Source organism: Eumetopias jubatus, unplaced genomic scaffold, assembly GCF_037043125.1.
Source record: "Eumetopias jubatus isolate StellerSeaLion01/CBP00866 unplaced genomic scaffold, mEumJub1_p1.0 scaffold_4, whole genome shotgun sequence".
In the NCBI taxonomy this organism is placed as follows: domain Eukaryota; kingdom Metazoa; phylum Chordata; class Mammalia; order Carnivora; family Otariidae; genus Eumetopias; species Eumetopias jubatus.
In genome coordinates, this window is record NW_028274810.1 from 82,275,293 (window position 1) to 82,291,451 (window position 16,159).

At 43.7% G+C, this 16,159-nt stretch overlaps 1 protein-coding gene across 4 annotated transcripts in view; it reads left to right on the top strand.

Moving 5' to 3' along the window:
• Nucleotides 1-4,383: 4,383 nt before the first annotated feature.
• RNF19B (ring finger protein 19B) overlaps nucleotides 4,384-16,159 on the top strand; it is a 28,385-nt gene continuing 16,609 nt past the window's right edge. For 2 of the 4 annotated variants that reach the window (XM_028113756.2, XM_028113754.2), the window contains exons 1-3: nucleotides 4,385-5,132; nucleotides 14,114-14,319; nucleotides 15,498-15,642. In XM_028113756.2, the coding sequence (XP_027969557.1) occupies nucleotides 4,501-5,132; nucleotides 14,114-14,319; nucleotides 15,498-15,642 (983 nt within the window). In that variant the 5' untranslated portion in view covers nucleotides 4,385-4,500. Of the gene's footprint in view, nucleotides 5,133-14,113; nucleotides 14,320-15,497; nucleotides 15,643-16,159 lie in introns of all 4 variants that reach the window. The other 2 variants (XM_088022513.1, XM_028113757.2) reach the window with 2 other exon arrangements.

Genomic DNA, 16,159 nt, shown 5'->3' on the forward strand with positions numbered 1-16,159 from the left:
TTTGATCTCGGGATCATGAATTCGAGCTCCACGTTGGGTGTAGAGATTACTTTAAAAAAAAGAAAAAAAGGCCAAATGGGTCTATTCTAAGAGGCATGGAAGGAGATGGGGCTGGCAATGGGAACTGTAGAAGGGATTGACATGAGCTGGTGGCTTCACAAAAGAGACCAATTGAGGAATTGGGGCCAAAGTCCAGGCAAGAGAAATAATGAGGCTTGTAGCCAGGTAAGATTCTATAAGCACTTTAGAAGTAAAATGGACTTGGATGTGGGAGTTGGAGGACAGATCGGGGGCAGGAGAACTTCCAGGTGAATGGGGAGGCCATTCACTGAAGCAGGTGGGGAGAAGGGAGGGCCAAGAAACCTGGAGACAGGAGGCGACCCAGGTTGGACTTGTGGCATTCACCACTCTTGATCCAGAGGGAAAGAGTAGGGGTCATAAGAGGTAGAGGTCACTTCTGAGGCCAGGGGAAGGAGCTGGGGTCTAGTCAGTATTCAGGTGACATCTGATTGAAATTAGCTTTCAGAGCAACCTTGAAAGGCAAGAGAAAGCTCAAAAATAGAGCCTCAAGTAAAGAAAGATCAGATTTTGCAGACCAACTACATTGCATATATTGCACTCCTTGATTATTATGTTCCCACAGTGCCCCACTACCTAATAGAATAAAAGCTGAGGTCCTCAGCCTGGTGCTCAAGGCTTCTAGTGACCTGGCCCCAACCTATCTCTGGTGAATGATTCATATTTCGTCTGGTCATGTTGGGCTCCTCCCTTCTTCTGGAAACACAAGAATTGCTCCTCCCCTGGTCCAACCATATGGTCCAGGTGGGGACTATCAATTTTGGCACCCCATTCCCCCTGATCAAGGGTGTGAGTGAGCATGTGACCAAGCCTGGTCAATCAGAACCCTCCTGAAGGATTCTGGGAGGTTTGGAGCAAAAGGAAGAGACTCTCTCATCTCTCTGATGAGGAAGCTAGGAGGCGTGAGCTGGGGATTGCCGTTGGGCACAGTTCCAGCCTGGAGAGGTAAGTGGTCTGAAAACATCAAAGTAGGGAGAAGATTGTTTCATAGGTACAGGGTTTCAATCTGAGAGATAAAAAAGTTCTGGAGATGGATGGTGGTGAAAGTTGCACAAACAATGTGAATATAATTAATGGTCACTGAATCCCACACTTAAAATTGGTTATAGTGGTATTTTATGTAATGTACACTTTACCACAATTCAAAGAAGAGGGAGGAGGAGAAGGTGGAGGAACAGTTGCCGGCAGACAAGCAAAGTTGAAAGCTGGAGGAGGGCAGGTGGCTCCCGGGTGTGGTTGGTCCTTGGGCCCAGTTGCTGTAGTACTTGTCTATAAGAGTTGCATGAGCCAAGAAACGTGCTCTTTTGGCATAGGCTAGTTCACGTTGGGCTTCTTTTCCTTGCATCTGATGGAGTCCTAACATAGGAACTTTCCATTCTCTCTTCTCTCTCACATCCTTTCAGACATTCTCTTCTCCTGTCACACCCTGCTGCTCACATTTCCTCAGACCAATCCTGTGCCTCTCCTCCAGGCTCCCTCTGCCCTTTCCCCTACTTATGAGTGTCAACTCCTACTCATCCTTGGAGACCCAGCTCAAAGGGCTCTTCCTCGGAAAGCTGTTCCTGACCACAAGGCTTACCATGCGTTCCTCTATATATGCCTTCCTTTTTGTACATGTCTTTGTCACCTAGGATCCCAGTGACCTGCTTTCTTGTCTGTAACCCTCATCAGGCTACGTTGTTCATCTCCATGACCCTCATGCCTGACAAACAGCCCAGCACAAAGTATCCTAAATGTTTACTGAACGGGTGAATAGATGAGTAAGAATCCTTCTTTCTCTCATGCCATCTCCCTGAGTCACTACTCAGTTTCTACCAAGTAGGGACACAGAAAAAAAAAAAAAAAGTGGGAGGAATTACTTTAGTCCCTCAATTCAAGGGTGAATGGATCCAGAAGGGAAGAAAACCCAGTAGAAATGGGGCCATTGCAAAGTTCAATGGCATTTATGAGAGGTCAGCTTTCTGCCAAAGTACCGATGGTGGCAGCTTTGAGCTGAGGCAGTTTGTTTGGGTGCCAGTGCCAAGACAAGCAAACATTCAGTGTGTTGAGCTTTTCAGCAAGCTTGGATTCTGACAGCTGCACCGGGAGAAGCACCTAAAAGCCATCTGGGTCTGCCTGGAATCAGGGGATCCCCATCTCCTTCAACACAATCTGACCCAAGGAACAAGGCAGCCCTCTCCCCCACCTTTTGTCCCCACCACAGGCACACACCTCCTCGAAGGGGGCCCTGCAGCTGATGAGGACATTTGGCACCAAGGATAGAATAAAAAATAACTACAGGGAACCGTGGCTTTGATAATACTGGGTACTTACTAGTCCATGGCTCCCCTCTACAATCCCCAGCCTCCCTTGCAGTTAGATTTGGCTCATATGAGAAATTCCATTTCCAGGCTGGAGTATTTAATTGCCAGTGCACAACCCTCCAGCAATCTTTCCCTCACTGAAGCAATCCTGAAAGCCTTGTGTGCAGGTTGTGGAGGCGAGGATGGAAAAGCCTGGATCGCTGAGTTTTCCAGTGGAGTAGAGGATATGTATCTTGGAAAGTGCCTTGACCCATATCAGGCATTGCTTGAGTGAGAAAAAATAGACCATTGTTAGGTTAAGCCATCGAGCTATTTGGGTTGTTACCGTAGCAAAGCCTAGCCTATTCTGACCAATATATAGAAATTGTTTTAGCCATCCAGCATCAAACCTCCTTATTCGAAGAGAACATTCCCCCTCCTTATGGTTTTTGCCAAATCCAGTGGTCGCTTCTCTATTCTTTCCTGATTTCTCAGCAGCATTTGTCACAATTGACCACTCCCCGCTGGAAACATTTTACCATGGCTTCTGTGACATCACACCTGCCTGGTTTTTCTCCTCTGACAGCCCCTGTTTCTTAGCTTCCTTTGCTGGCTTCTTTTTCACTATTTTACCTCAAAAGTTTGAAGTTTCTCAGGGCTTATTCCTGGGGACCTTTCTCATGGTTTTACATTCCACCCATGAGAAAGACACCTGGTCCCTTCCAGTATTCACTCTACCCTTCTCTGTTAATCACAGAGCCCCTATTTTTAGCTGAGCACGTTGTGTCCAGTTAAAAGACTGTATTTCCCAATATAGCCATGGGACTAGTTTTGGCCAATGAGATGTAAGCAAAAATGTGTGGGACTTCCAATGCAGTATCTTAAAAAGAAAGGGTGCACTTTTCCCCCTTTCTCCTTTCTCCTTCCAAAGGTGGAACATAATGAGGTGAACTTAAGATTGAAAAGCAAGTGCTGAGTGTAGCAGAGCAGTCCTGGACTGCCTACCCCTGGACTTCTTTTTTTGAACAGAGAAATAAATCTCCCGGTGCTTGGGTAGCTGAGTCAGTTAAGTGTCTGCCTTCAGCCAGGGTCATGATCCCAGGGTCCTGGGATCGAGCCCTGCATCCGCTTCCCGTTTGTGTTCTCCTCTCTCTCTGTCAAATAAATAAAATCTTTAAAAAATAAATAAATAAATTTCTATTGTAAGTTTTTTTTTTCCTTTGGTTATGTGCAACTGAACCTAACCCTAACAGACCATTCCTATTGCTGTTCTAGTTGTGTGTTTGCCTCCCATCAGGAAGGCTGCCGAGAGCACAAGAATGACACATACGGGGGGGGGGGGGGGGGGAGGTGCTAGGCCTCCTCCCACAAACTGTAAACAACCAAGCTACCAGGAGGATAGAGTGGGAAGTGGGCCTAGCAATACAGTTTATTAGCTCACAGAGAGCACTGAATGCTAGATTAAGGAATTCGGGCTTTATTCTGTAAATCCCTTGCAGATAGGGGACCCTGTCTGTCTTATCTAGTAATGCCTCCACTTTGTAGATGCTTAACGAATGACTGTATTCTTTATTAATTAATGCTGTTAACAAAAGAAGTGTCGGAAGGTGGACCAGTTGGGAATCACCATGTGATCTATCCTGGCCTATGTTTTAGAGATGAAGTAACCTCAGTACCATTTGCTGTAAGGGGCAATCATCCTATTCGTGAGCAAAGGCAAACCGAAACCACCACCCTGGGGATGAAGGCGGTCGGGGTGACAGAATTGGGGGAGGGGGCCAAGAAAACCAGTTGGGTTAGCGCCTCCACAAGATGGCTGCCCTGGAACCCCATGACTGGCAGGAGGCGGAGCTCCGCCCCAGCACGCCCGGCCCCACCCCGCTCGGCCCCGCCCAGCACCCCCCTCTCGGCGCGGCGGTGGCGGGGGGCGGTGCGGGTTGTGAGGTGTCTCCGCGGAGCGCCTGCGCAGTGGGCAGCGGCGCGCGGGGCGGAGGCTTTATAATCACTTCGACGCCGCCGCTCGGCTTCTATCTCGGGGAGGGCGGCTGAGGCGGCGGCAGTCGCCGCGCCGGTTGAGGGGGCGCTGAGGCGGGAGCTGTGGCGGCGCTGGGCGCCCCTCGCTCCTCGGCCTCTGGGGGCCATGGGCTCTGAGAAGGACTCCGAGTCGCCGCGCTCTACATCTCTACACGCGGCCGCGCCCGACCCCAAGTGCCGCAGCGGCGGCCGGCGCCGGCGCCTCACCTTCCACGGTGTCTTCTCCGCCTCGGCCCGCGGTCGCCGCGCCCGGGCCAAGCCACAGGCCGAGCCACCGCCCCCGGCCGCGCCGCCGCCGCCCGCCCCGGTCCCGGCCGCGGCCCAGGCCCCGCCGCCCGAGGCGCTGCCCACCGAGCCGGCCGCCGAGGCGGAGGCGGAGGCCGCGGCTACCGCCGGGCCCGGGTTCGACGATGAGGAGGCGACAGAGGGCGGCGGCCCCGGCCCGGAGGAGGTGGAGTGCCCGCTCTGCCTGGTTCGGCTGCCGCCCGAGCGGGCCCCTCGCCTGCTCAGCTGTCCGCACCGCTCGTGCCGGGACTGCCTCCGCCACTACCTGCGCCTGGAGATCAGCGAGAGTCGGGTGCCCATCAGCTGCCCCGAGTGCAGCGAGCGACTCAACCCGCACGACATCCGCCTGCTGCTCGCCGACCCGCCGCTCATGCACAAGTACGAGGAGTTCATGCTGCGCCGCTACCTGGCCTCGGACCCCGACTGCCGCTGGTGCCCGGCCCCGGACTGCGGGTGAGCGCGGGGGCGTGGCTGCCAGGGCAGGGGCTGCGGCGGAGGGGACCCGGGTCGGGGGACTGGACCCCCACCCAGCGTGTGGCCGGCCCGGAGAGGCGGTCCTCGGTGCAGCGTGTGCGTGTGTGTGTCCCAGCACCGGGGGAGAGGTGAGGGCTGGAGGGAGGAGAAGGCGGCAACTGCGGCGGGTTGGTAACTGGTCACCGTCCGCAAGCCCAGACGAGCGGGGGAAGGCACCCGCCACCCGCCCTGCCCGAGGGCTTGAAGTGGGGGCTGAGCAGTCGGTGAGGGGAAGGGAGCTGTCCATCAAGTCAGGAGGCAGGGAGAGGCTTTTAGGTAGGGTGCACGCCCCTCTGTCCAGAGGTAGGGGCCATGTCTTAATGACGGCGGGGAGGCGATAACTGGCAAAGGAAGGGATGAGAATATTCTGAGGGCCTCACAGCGTTCGGAGGGGTGTGTCCCTTTGGCCAGGGGCAGACTTCGCAGCATTACGGGGGAAGGTGTGTTCTTCCTGACCACAGCTGCTAAAGTTGGGATGGAGGTGATGGAAATGGCACTAGGGGGAAAGGACAGCTCACTGGCAGCTCTGGGGCTCTCTGGGCGTTGTGTGCCTTCTGTGCCAAGCTGTTGGGAGGCCCCCTGTGGTTCTTACACTGCTGCCTTGGGCAGGGTGAGGAGTGGACGGACCTTTTCTTTGTCCAGAGAAGCAACGGGGCACTGAGAAGAAGGATGCCCAGAGGCTGACGCGGTAGGAGAAAATGTGTTATCCAGCCCCTCTGATCTTGAGTTCTTGACGACAGTCTTTTTAAGGCACCATGTATCCTGAATTTTTAAGGTCAGTGAGAAAATATGCAATATGTGCAGAGACAGAATACCACCAGATTTTACTGTCTAAAGTATTCAGTGGAGACCACCCTACCACCACTTAAAAAAAAATCTGTTATTGTCAGTACATCCCATGAATGGTTGCATGCAGCAAAGAAGAGCTTATCTAAGTGATTGGAAGTCAAACTGTGCCATTTACCAGTTCTGTGACCTTGGGCAGATCATTTTATTCTTATGTGTTATGTTTTGGGGACAAAAAGACGCCAGGGACTCCTTGCAGTGTGTGAATGTAATGGTAGTAAAAAAGCTGCATGGGCCTTTGCTTCAAAGGAGTTAAGAAGGGCTTTTAATTGTAGCTTGTATACCAAGGCTGTTTTAAGTTTTCTATGATGCTGGGGCACCCTGGGTGGCTCACTCATTAAGCGTCTGTCTTCGGCTCAGGTCATGATCCCAGGGTCCTGGGATCAAGCCCCGCCATCGGGCTCTCTGCTCATCGGAGAGCCTGCTTCTCCCTCTCCCTCTGCCTGCCACTCTGCCTACTTGTGCTCTCTCTCTCTCTGTCAAATAAATAAATAAAATCTTAAAAAAAAAAGATTTCTATGATGCTACTATTTGTCCCCTTGAAAAGAAGCTGTCTTAAGAGTGTCTAGGAGAGTAAGAAGAGTTAACGTCTGTCTTTCTATTCTGCCAGACTTGTTTAGAGATGGGTGTGTTATTTAACCTCACTGAGATGGGGTTTCTAAATTACTTTGAAGTGTGGTCAAAGGTATGGTGTTTGTCTATGGTAGATCACTTTCACTTTGAATTACTAAGTGTTGGAAACAACCTTGTAGGCTCTTACATCTGGTGGCCTGGTGATCTCACTGGCCTTAGGAGGCTAATGTATATGATAGGTTTTATAAATACTATTGATCTATTTTCTGAACCAAAGGAATATTTACTTAAGAGAACACTGCATGGTTAATTTTGACATAGTATGTTAACTCCTTTTTGAGATGTGTTTCCTTGAATTTTAACTGAGAAATGTGGCGTTGCTGATTATTTTTCTGGAAAAGCTCCCTTTTTGTTTTTATTTCTCTAAAGTCAATGACTGTTTTTGCTCACAACATTAAAAATGGACAGGAATTAATTTATAATCTTTATGGTGACAACTGTAAACCATTACTAAAAGTTAATAAAGAATTAAGGCCATTTCTTATTTTAGCCAAGTATTGGTTTAGTATCATCTAGAGGGTTTTTTTAACTAGTTAAAAGCATATAATAATTTTATATATTTTTTTTAATGTGTTATCTGTGGGTTTAAAGAAGGTGAAGTCGACAGAAAGAAAGAAAGCTGGCATCCAAGTATCCCAGGTGCCAGGCGTACATAATTTAATTTGATCCTTACAACATTGTAAGATAGATTTGATTTAGTTTTACAGATGAGAAAACTGAAATTTAAATAAATTGAGTCACTGTTCAGGGTCATATAGCTAGTGGGTGGTGGAACCAGCCTTGAAACACTGGTCTTAACTCCAACCAAGGCCAATATTCTTTTCTCTCAACCTTTCCTTTTTTTAAAAAAAGCATGCACTTGTTGGCATTATTGGGGATGCTACTGTTTGTATCATTTTATCAAATGTGGCCTAAGGACAACTTTGAGAGAGCCATGGATCTGAAATCTAGTTTCTTTTCTGATTCTTTTTGTGAACAGCCTCTTATCTACTTTATTTTTCTTATCTGAAATAGGCCTAATCCTTTCCTGACTTGAGAAGCTTAATTGATGTTTGCAAAGTGTTTCTTTTTTTTTTTTAATTTAAAGATTTTATTTATGTCAGAGAGCGAGAGAGAGCACAAGCAGGGGGAGTGGCAGGCAGAGGAGGCAGAAGGAGAAGCAGGCTCCCCACCGAGCAGGGAGCCCGATGCAGGACTCGATCCCAGGACATTGGGATCATGACCTGAGCCAAAGGCAGATGCTTAACCGAGTGAGCCACCCAGGCGTCCCTTTGCAAAGTGTTTTGAGGTCTGCAATTGGAGGTGTTAGATAAACAGGGCGTAACTTTAAAATTCTGTCATTTCCCAAACAGGTATCTGAGTTCCCTGGGGATGTGGCCAATGGTTTTGCCACCTCTCTTGAATGCCAGTAGAAAAACAGCTTGTTTTGTTTTGTTTTGTTTCAAACTGTTCTATTCTTCTGTGTCTGGTAAAAATCATGAATGAGCAGTAAGTGTAATCCCTAGTTCTCTTCTTCTTGTACCTGACCATTTTTACTTTACTCACAAATCAAGTTCTTGTGGCCAAATTTATCAAGTCCTCCCTTCACTCTGTGTGTGTATGTATATGTATTTAATAGGGTAGGGCTCCCTGCTCAGTGAGGAGTCTGCTTCTCCCTCTGCCCCTCCCCGTGCTCATGCTCCCTCTCCCTCTTTCTCTCTCTCAAATAAATAAAATCTTAAAAAAAAAATTATATTTGGCAGGGTGAAGGGGGTATGTAAGTGGTCTTACAGAGTTCTGGTCATTAGTTTCACTGTGATTATGATAATGAGAACACTATATATTAAAAGTTTTTTGTTTACAAAATAATTGTAGAGCAGAGTCCTGAATTTTTCTTTTCCCATACTTGAATATGATCTTATTCATAAATAAGAGAACAAGTTTCAGTGGGGCAACATTTACATTATTGTTTAATATTATTAAGTACAATATTACCAAGTATATTTAAAACATACTTTCAAATGAGATAAAACTAACTCAAAATATAAATAACTGACATTTTTATAGTTCTTTATAATCTTCAGATTATAAGCTTATTCAGGAATAATTTTAGTTTCATACAGGTGGATGGTGATGGTACACTTATTTTATAAAGGAGAAAACAGTTCAGAGAAGTTTAAGTTCAATGTCTCATAGCTAATAAATGGTGCAGTTGATACCCCTTAGAGTCTCTGCTTAAGCCTGAGTCTTCTCAGAAACCCCTACATCATGTAAATATATAATGTTTTCCTCTCAAGTACCCTGTTACCGATCTTTAAACCCTTTTAGAATCTCTAGAAGACTGAGGGATGAGCAAAGGAGGCAACAGAAAATTTCCTGGTGTGTAGGGGCAGATCTTCTGTACAGATGAATAGGAGATAAGGCTGTCTTGACCTAAATTCTTTGTGCAGGTCCACCACTCCAGCCTCTCATTGCTGGCTCTTTCTCCTGCAGAGTCCCCCTCCTACCTGACCCTAACAGGTAGTATCAGCTGTTGGCCTTCCTGGGCAACTGGGCTAGACCATCCCATAAATAGGAAGCTTCTGTTCATCTCTAGCACATTTATGAAGGAAGAACAAACTCCTTGAGCAGACAAATTTCTCAGTCAGTGGAAAGGGATTTTTTTTCCTCTCTGAAGCCTTCCTACATCTTTTATCTCTCTCTCTTTCTCTCTGGTATGACATTTTAAAAATTGAGATATAGCTGATCTGGACGTCTTCTCTTAATTTAGCTCTGTACCTTCTATATTCACAACTCTTCACTCTGTCCCCCACCCCTCACTTGCGCATCTACGTCCAACTCCATACATCTTTCCCATATTTGCCAGTGTATCATTCTAAAGTGGAACATTTTATATCACTCCCCTGCTTCAAACTGTTCATATTTGACCTATAAAATGACTTCTTATGTCTTTAAGTACTGATTATTTATATGATCTACCCTTATAATTTAAGCCCCTTTACAGTCTACTACCATCTTTTCATCTTGTTTGCTATTTTTCACTTACATCAATATTTTACAATGTATATTTTGGTATTACTGGAAAGGTAAACATTTTGTGATCAAATAAGCTTGGGAAGTATTGGATTTAACAAAATGTATTTCTGAGCTTTTTATACCCTTTAAACATGCTAATATACACTATATATTTTGCTAATGCTAATATACAGTATAAATCTCCAATCTGGTGTAATTTTCCCAAACTTAAATCAACAGGAAACATGTTTTTGTTTTTTCTATGGCATCTTAAACTGACACTTTCCCTGATTATTTGCAGTTTTCTAAACTCCTTTAACAGTTACTCTGTACAGTTACTCTGTCTTCTGTTAGTGTCCTTATTTAACAATGAATCTTGTGCTCTGAATAGATTGAGAGTTCCTCTAGCCTAGGTTATCCATATTCCAACTTTTTCTACAACTCTGAGCAAAATTTTTCATTAGATCCCAGAAGAATGGGATAGTTGAATTTTGATGAGGTAGATAAAGAAAATGAAGAGCCCAGTTTTTGAAAGAGACACAGATAATGGGAGTGGAGGGCAAGAAGAGGACAGACAGATGATCATTCAGTGGACACTTTTGAGAATTACGTAGTGTTGAACTTTCCTTAAGTGAATATTGGGTATTACAAAAAGGACTTAGACATCCTCTTTACAGGGAGTTTGGCCTGTTAGAAGAGATTAGATAGATAGATATAGATAACAGATTATAAATTCAGTGTAATACATACTAAAGAAAACACAAATGCTCTTAGAGGGTAGATGAAAGATTTTGCATGATGGTGTCAAGAAAGACTTCACAGAGGAGGTAATATTTGATCTGGGCCTTGAAGAATGTAAGTAGGAATTTATACCAGGCAAACAATGATGCGAGTAGAGAAAACGGCATCTTAAACCAGAGTGTTTTGAGCAAGTGAAATGCATAGAGGTATAAAAATACAGTAGTAGGTCTGGAATCTAGTTTGGTCAGCCTCTGGATGCACAATATAGAGAGCATGATCTGGAAAGTAACTAGAGATCAATCTGAAAAGGTAGACTGGACTCCAATTGATAGACTTACCTAAGCCATGCAAAGAAGTTTAGGTTTGAAGGACTTTTACTTTCTTTTTTGTTGAATGATTTTAAGTAAAAGAGTTACATAATGATAGATAACCTTCTGGAATTGGAACTTGGACTGGAGTGGGGAATAAGGAGACCAGATATTAGTCTCTTTCAGTTGTCTGGCCAAGAGGTGACATAAATTTAAACTAGGGCAAAAAAAAAAAAGAGGAAGAGAGTAAGAGTACAAACCATGACACCTTGGCGCATTTCTCCTGCCCTCACACATGCTCAGGGTCCATTTGTAAATGAAGCTATGTGGCCTGGAGCTAGAAAGTTCAAACATGGTATAGGAACACATTTCTTTAACTACTAGGGTCTGTTAGAGCATAATCAAATTCATAATAATGGGATTTTTTTCTCCAGGGCCAAAGTTAGGTAATGCTGTGGTCTAGCCTGTCACATATTATATTTCTGAAGACTTAAGAAATTAGTAAATTTATATAAACATAAGGGGAGGGGGAAGGATACATCTGTTTTCTTAGCAGCACGTAATTTCCATCACCCTCTATTTAGCTTCTTCTTTCTCCCCTCTTATTTAGCTTCTAATTAGCAAACCTGAATTCTTGGTTAAGCCAAGAGCAGGGTAGGAGATAGGCTCCAGGGTAGGACATGGAAGAGAAGGAACAAGATTGTCAAAGCGGATTTGGTCTCAAGGATGAAGTTTTTTTTCGACTACCTGAGGAAGATTACCCTATTCAGAATTTAGGGGTTTGCTCCTAAAATGGGCTTAGACAAAATTTTAGGTCTAAGTTCTAGTACCTGGCATATAGTAAACCAATAGATACATGGATAACGTTTAAAGATTGCTTTAGGGTAAAGTAATAGCCCAGGAGAAGAGTTAGAATGGCCTGGGGAAAGTAAAAAACTAAACAGGAGAGGGTCTCAATCATTCATTCAACACAAGTATTTTGAGCATGAACCAGTATGCTAGACCCTGAAGATTAAAACATGGATGATACTTTTCGTTGAGTCTAGTCTGGTTGGGGAAGCACACATATAAACAGATAATTAATGTGATAAGTAGTATAAAGTAATTGTACATAGGCATAAAGTAGGCAGCCAGCCGCCTGGAGAGGTTAAGTATTAAGGAGATTTCATAGGGAAGATGACATTTGAGCTGGTTCTTAAGTGGATAAGTATTTGCCAGGGCAAGAAGAAAGGAAAGAACATTCTAGGCAGAAGGAGTAGATTATGCAAAGGCCAGGAAGTAGGATAAAATGTGCTATATATTTTTTTTAAAGACTTTATTTATTCACTTGAGAGAGAGAGAGAATGCGAGATAGAGAGCACAAGAGGGAAGAGGGTCAGAGGGAGAAGCAGACTCCCCACTGAGTGGGGAGCCTGATGTGGGACTCGATCCCAGGACTCCAGGACCAAGACCTGAGCTGAAGGCAGTTGCTTAACCAACTGAGCCACCCAGGCGCCCAAAATGTGCTATATTTTTATACCATACCTTTCAGGGCAAGATCTCAAATGCAGTTCTAGAATATGTTTGGTTACACTTGACGGTGGCAGGCACCTATATCTCCATTTTTGGGATAGAGGTTAAGGCTTGGAGATTTAAATTAGCTCAGTGTCATGCAGTATGAGTCAGGGACAAGGAGCCCAGACCAGGCGCCCAAAAACAGGAATGCCAAGTCTCGTGCCCTGAGTAATTCTGTGTCATGGTAATAGATTGTTGTGGGCTCATGAGTATTTGGGATTATTTTACTTCCTTGGAACCAAATTCCACACCCAAAAGTGACATTATCAATCTGGTCAAGTGTTCGTCTTAAAAGAAAAAAAAAATCTGTTAATAAGTATTTATTTCTACCAGGTGAGGTAGCAATAGATCAGGAAATGATCAAGGCTTCTTGACTGTCTATGTAATTTGTATCATCAGAAGTTGATTTAAGGTACTGAGGTCATCCAGTACCTTTCCCGTTTAACACAAAATAGCAAGCATGTCACTTTCTTTAGGAGAAACATTGTTTATCTGTAGTAGCTATTTTGCAGCTAGGTTGGGTAAATTTGCTCAGAACTCCTATAGGATATGAATCATTTGCATTCATACATTGACCTATTCTCACTTTGCTCTTTCTGAGAAGAGTTTTAGTACAGATTGTATTATATAACACAAATGATATGTCATTGATATTTTCAGTGTCATTCTCAAATCACCTTGCAGAATCTATAATAAATCTGAGAACTTGAGTTGCTGTTATGAACATCTAATGTACATTCAAAAAAACAAACAGTAGAATAAATCCAAGAAAAAGTTATTAGCTTTTTTTATAAGTTGCTTGAGGTCTTTGGCTATTGGAGGAGAAAGTGGAATAGGGGACAACAAAGCCCAACGGCAACACCTAAGCCTGCACTTACTGACCTGTTTAAAAATTATTTGAACTTTCACAACTGCTATTTTCCCTTCTTTGTTTCTTTAAATTACTTTTTAAATTTTTTTTAAGTCTTCACTTGTTAGGGTAATATGAACATTTGGTTGACATATTTTGAACTAGTCAGAAGGGCTAATGGTTGTAAATATATTGGATTGTTTGTGAGAGAATAATTCTTGGAAAATAAGTGTTAATTACAAGAAACAGTTGATGTTGGAGCAGATGGATTCTGAGTTGTGCATCTTTACTAAGAATATGTGTCAGAAGAGGGAAGGAAGGGGAGGGAGATAATAGCCTTATTATGTATTAATTAGTAAGGTAGATGAGTGGTATTCTTGGATTCTGGAGCCTGTCAAGGAAGTAGATATTTCAAGGTATAGATTTGAGCTAAAAAAAAAAAAAAATGAAAAATAAAATGAGCTTTCAGTAGAAGTTGATCCTGAATCCATCTGTGGCTATTGTCTCAGGCTGTGTGCTCAGACCAGCTTCACTGTGGAAGTTAAAAATGAAAAAGTATACTTTAGTTTCGCTATACTTTCATTTTACAAACGTTCTGTCCTTTAATGTAAACAAATTCTAATCTCTCTAAATATAGCAAACCATCAAAACGATATAGTTTTGTACCCTGTTATTTGTGAAACTTGCTGTGGTAAACTGCTCTTAAACTATGACTGAATCCAGGCTAAATATTATATTTTCCCCTTTTTCTTTAGAAGGTAAATGATTTGTGTTTTTAGAATCTCAAGACGAAATTTACTTTCTCACATCGAATATGTTTTACAGTTTGTTAGGCATGCTTGTGTGTGTGTGTTATGTGTCACATGTATACTCTTCTTTACATGGTGGGTAGTGGTAAGGAGTGTCAGCATCACCCCGCCAAAACTGGTGAATAATGTCTGTCTTTTTCCGATCATTCTTACCTTACTGATACCTCTTCCTATTTCCTTACCCAGTTATGCAGTTATTGCCTATGGCTGTGCCAGCTGCCCAAAGCTGACCTGTGAGAGGGAAGGCTGCCAAACGGAGTTCTGCTACCACTGCAAGCAAATATGGCATCCAAATCAGACATGCGATATGGCCCGGCAGCAGAGGGCGCAGGCTTTGCGAGTGCGGACCAAGCACACTTCAGGTCTCAGTTACGGGCAAGAATCTGGACCAGGTATGAGTTGGCATTGTCTCATTTTTCTCTTTATTTGATATTTCATAATGTGAGCCTAAAGCTGGGAGAGATTATTTTACTGTATAACCAAGTCTTTTCTGGGATCAGAGAGCAGAAAATACTTGGTAATACTCTCAATATTATATTTGATATGTAGTTTCTTTCTCTGACAACTGTAGGTTTTCCAACCTATAAATTGGTAAAATTGGAATGCAACAAAATTGAATTGTTTAGTTTCTACCTTTTTAATGATATGTCTTATACTGGAGAGTATATAGGTCCTTTTGCGAGGGACTTTTTCAAAACTTTAATTGTGAGCAGAAAGACAATTAGTATTAAACCTCTACTATCTTCCTACTAGCTTTAAGTGCATCACCACTTTTGGAAGTAGGGTACAGAGTGAAGGAAAGGAAATAATATTAGTATGGTTTAATGATTAACCTTAAAAGGAGGAACCTTGGCAAGTCAGAGTAAACCTATTTAAAAATGTCAGTGGGTTTATTGCCTTTTATAAATGTATTTTATTTCACTGATGTCATTTGGGAGAGGCTGGTAGGAAAGATTTTACCATTCACTTTTTCCTGGCACAGCATAACCTAAATTGTCATTTTAATAGGATAGTTCCTAGCTTGCTGTGAAAATTACTAGGTGTGTGCTACATAGCATATCCAATTATTTTTAGGTTTTGAATTTGAAAGTATCATGGGAGGGGTCTGTGGGTTGTGTTAACAGCACATCACAATGATACTTGCTGAGCCTGAGAAATGAATTTCCTGAGCTAAAGTTCTTCAAAACTTAAAGCCAATTCCAAGCTGCAGACTATTATTCCTGCAGAACTCTGCTTTGAATCCTGCCAGCCTATTGGCTGGTGAAATTCCATTTTTCTTGGAACCATCTTTGTCTCTAGGGAAGTCTTCTTGTTCAGAGTGTGGCTTAAGTGCTATGTAAGATGCCAGTTTTGGGGATAGGCAGCTCAGTATGAGACAGGATTCATTTTATGAAAATTCCTGAGGTCTAGACATAGCCAGCCTTCCAGTGAAGTGGGTTGCACAGTTTGGAATTCTCAGCCAAGAGTTCTTGACTGTCTCCTCACTTTTTATATATATTCCTAGGAATAATAAATCAAATTAGGTTTAACTGGGGGTGTTTTTCTGCCCAATCTTCCTTCCCCCCCTTAGCAGATGACATCAAGCCATGCCCACGATGCAGTGCTTACATTATCAAGATGAATGATGGAAGCTGTAATCATATGACCTGTGCAGTGTGTGGCTGTGAATTCTGTTGGCTTTGTATGAAAGAGATTTCAGATTTGCATTACCTCAGGTGAGATGGGAAATGTGTCCATTGCTTTATAGTCTTGTTCTTTTACTGATTTAGGGAAAAGGATGTCAAAAAGACACGGTTGTCTGTCCTCTCATTGCAGTATAAGGAAGCTATAAAAAGTTCTTCTCAAACACTCCTGTGACCATGTTTTTCTTCAGTTCAGCAACTTCCAGGGACTATTTTCATTACCTTCCAGATAGAGTTCAATTTCCCTAGCATGGCTTTGCCACAGTCTGGCCCTAATCTCCTTTTCTAGCTTTTTCCATGTTGTTTTTATACATGCTACATTCCGGTAACCTGGGCTTGCTATTCCCTGTGTTTCCTCTGGCTACCTTTCTTGTTCATGTTCTTTCATAATTGTTCATGTTCTTCCCTTTGCCCAGAATACTTTCTGATCACGTCACCCTCCCAGCAACCCCCTCTTCTCTCAACCTGTTCAGTTCTTATTTCTCCTTCAGGGTCCACTTAAATGCCATTTCATCTATGATGCCTTCCCCAACTTTTTCTGCCTCATTCT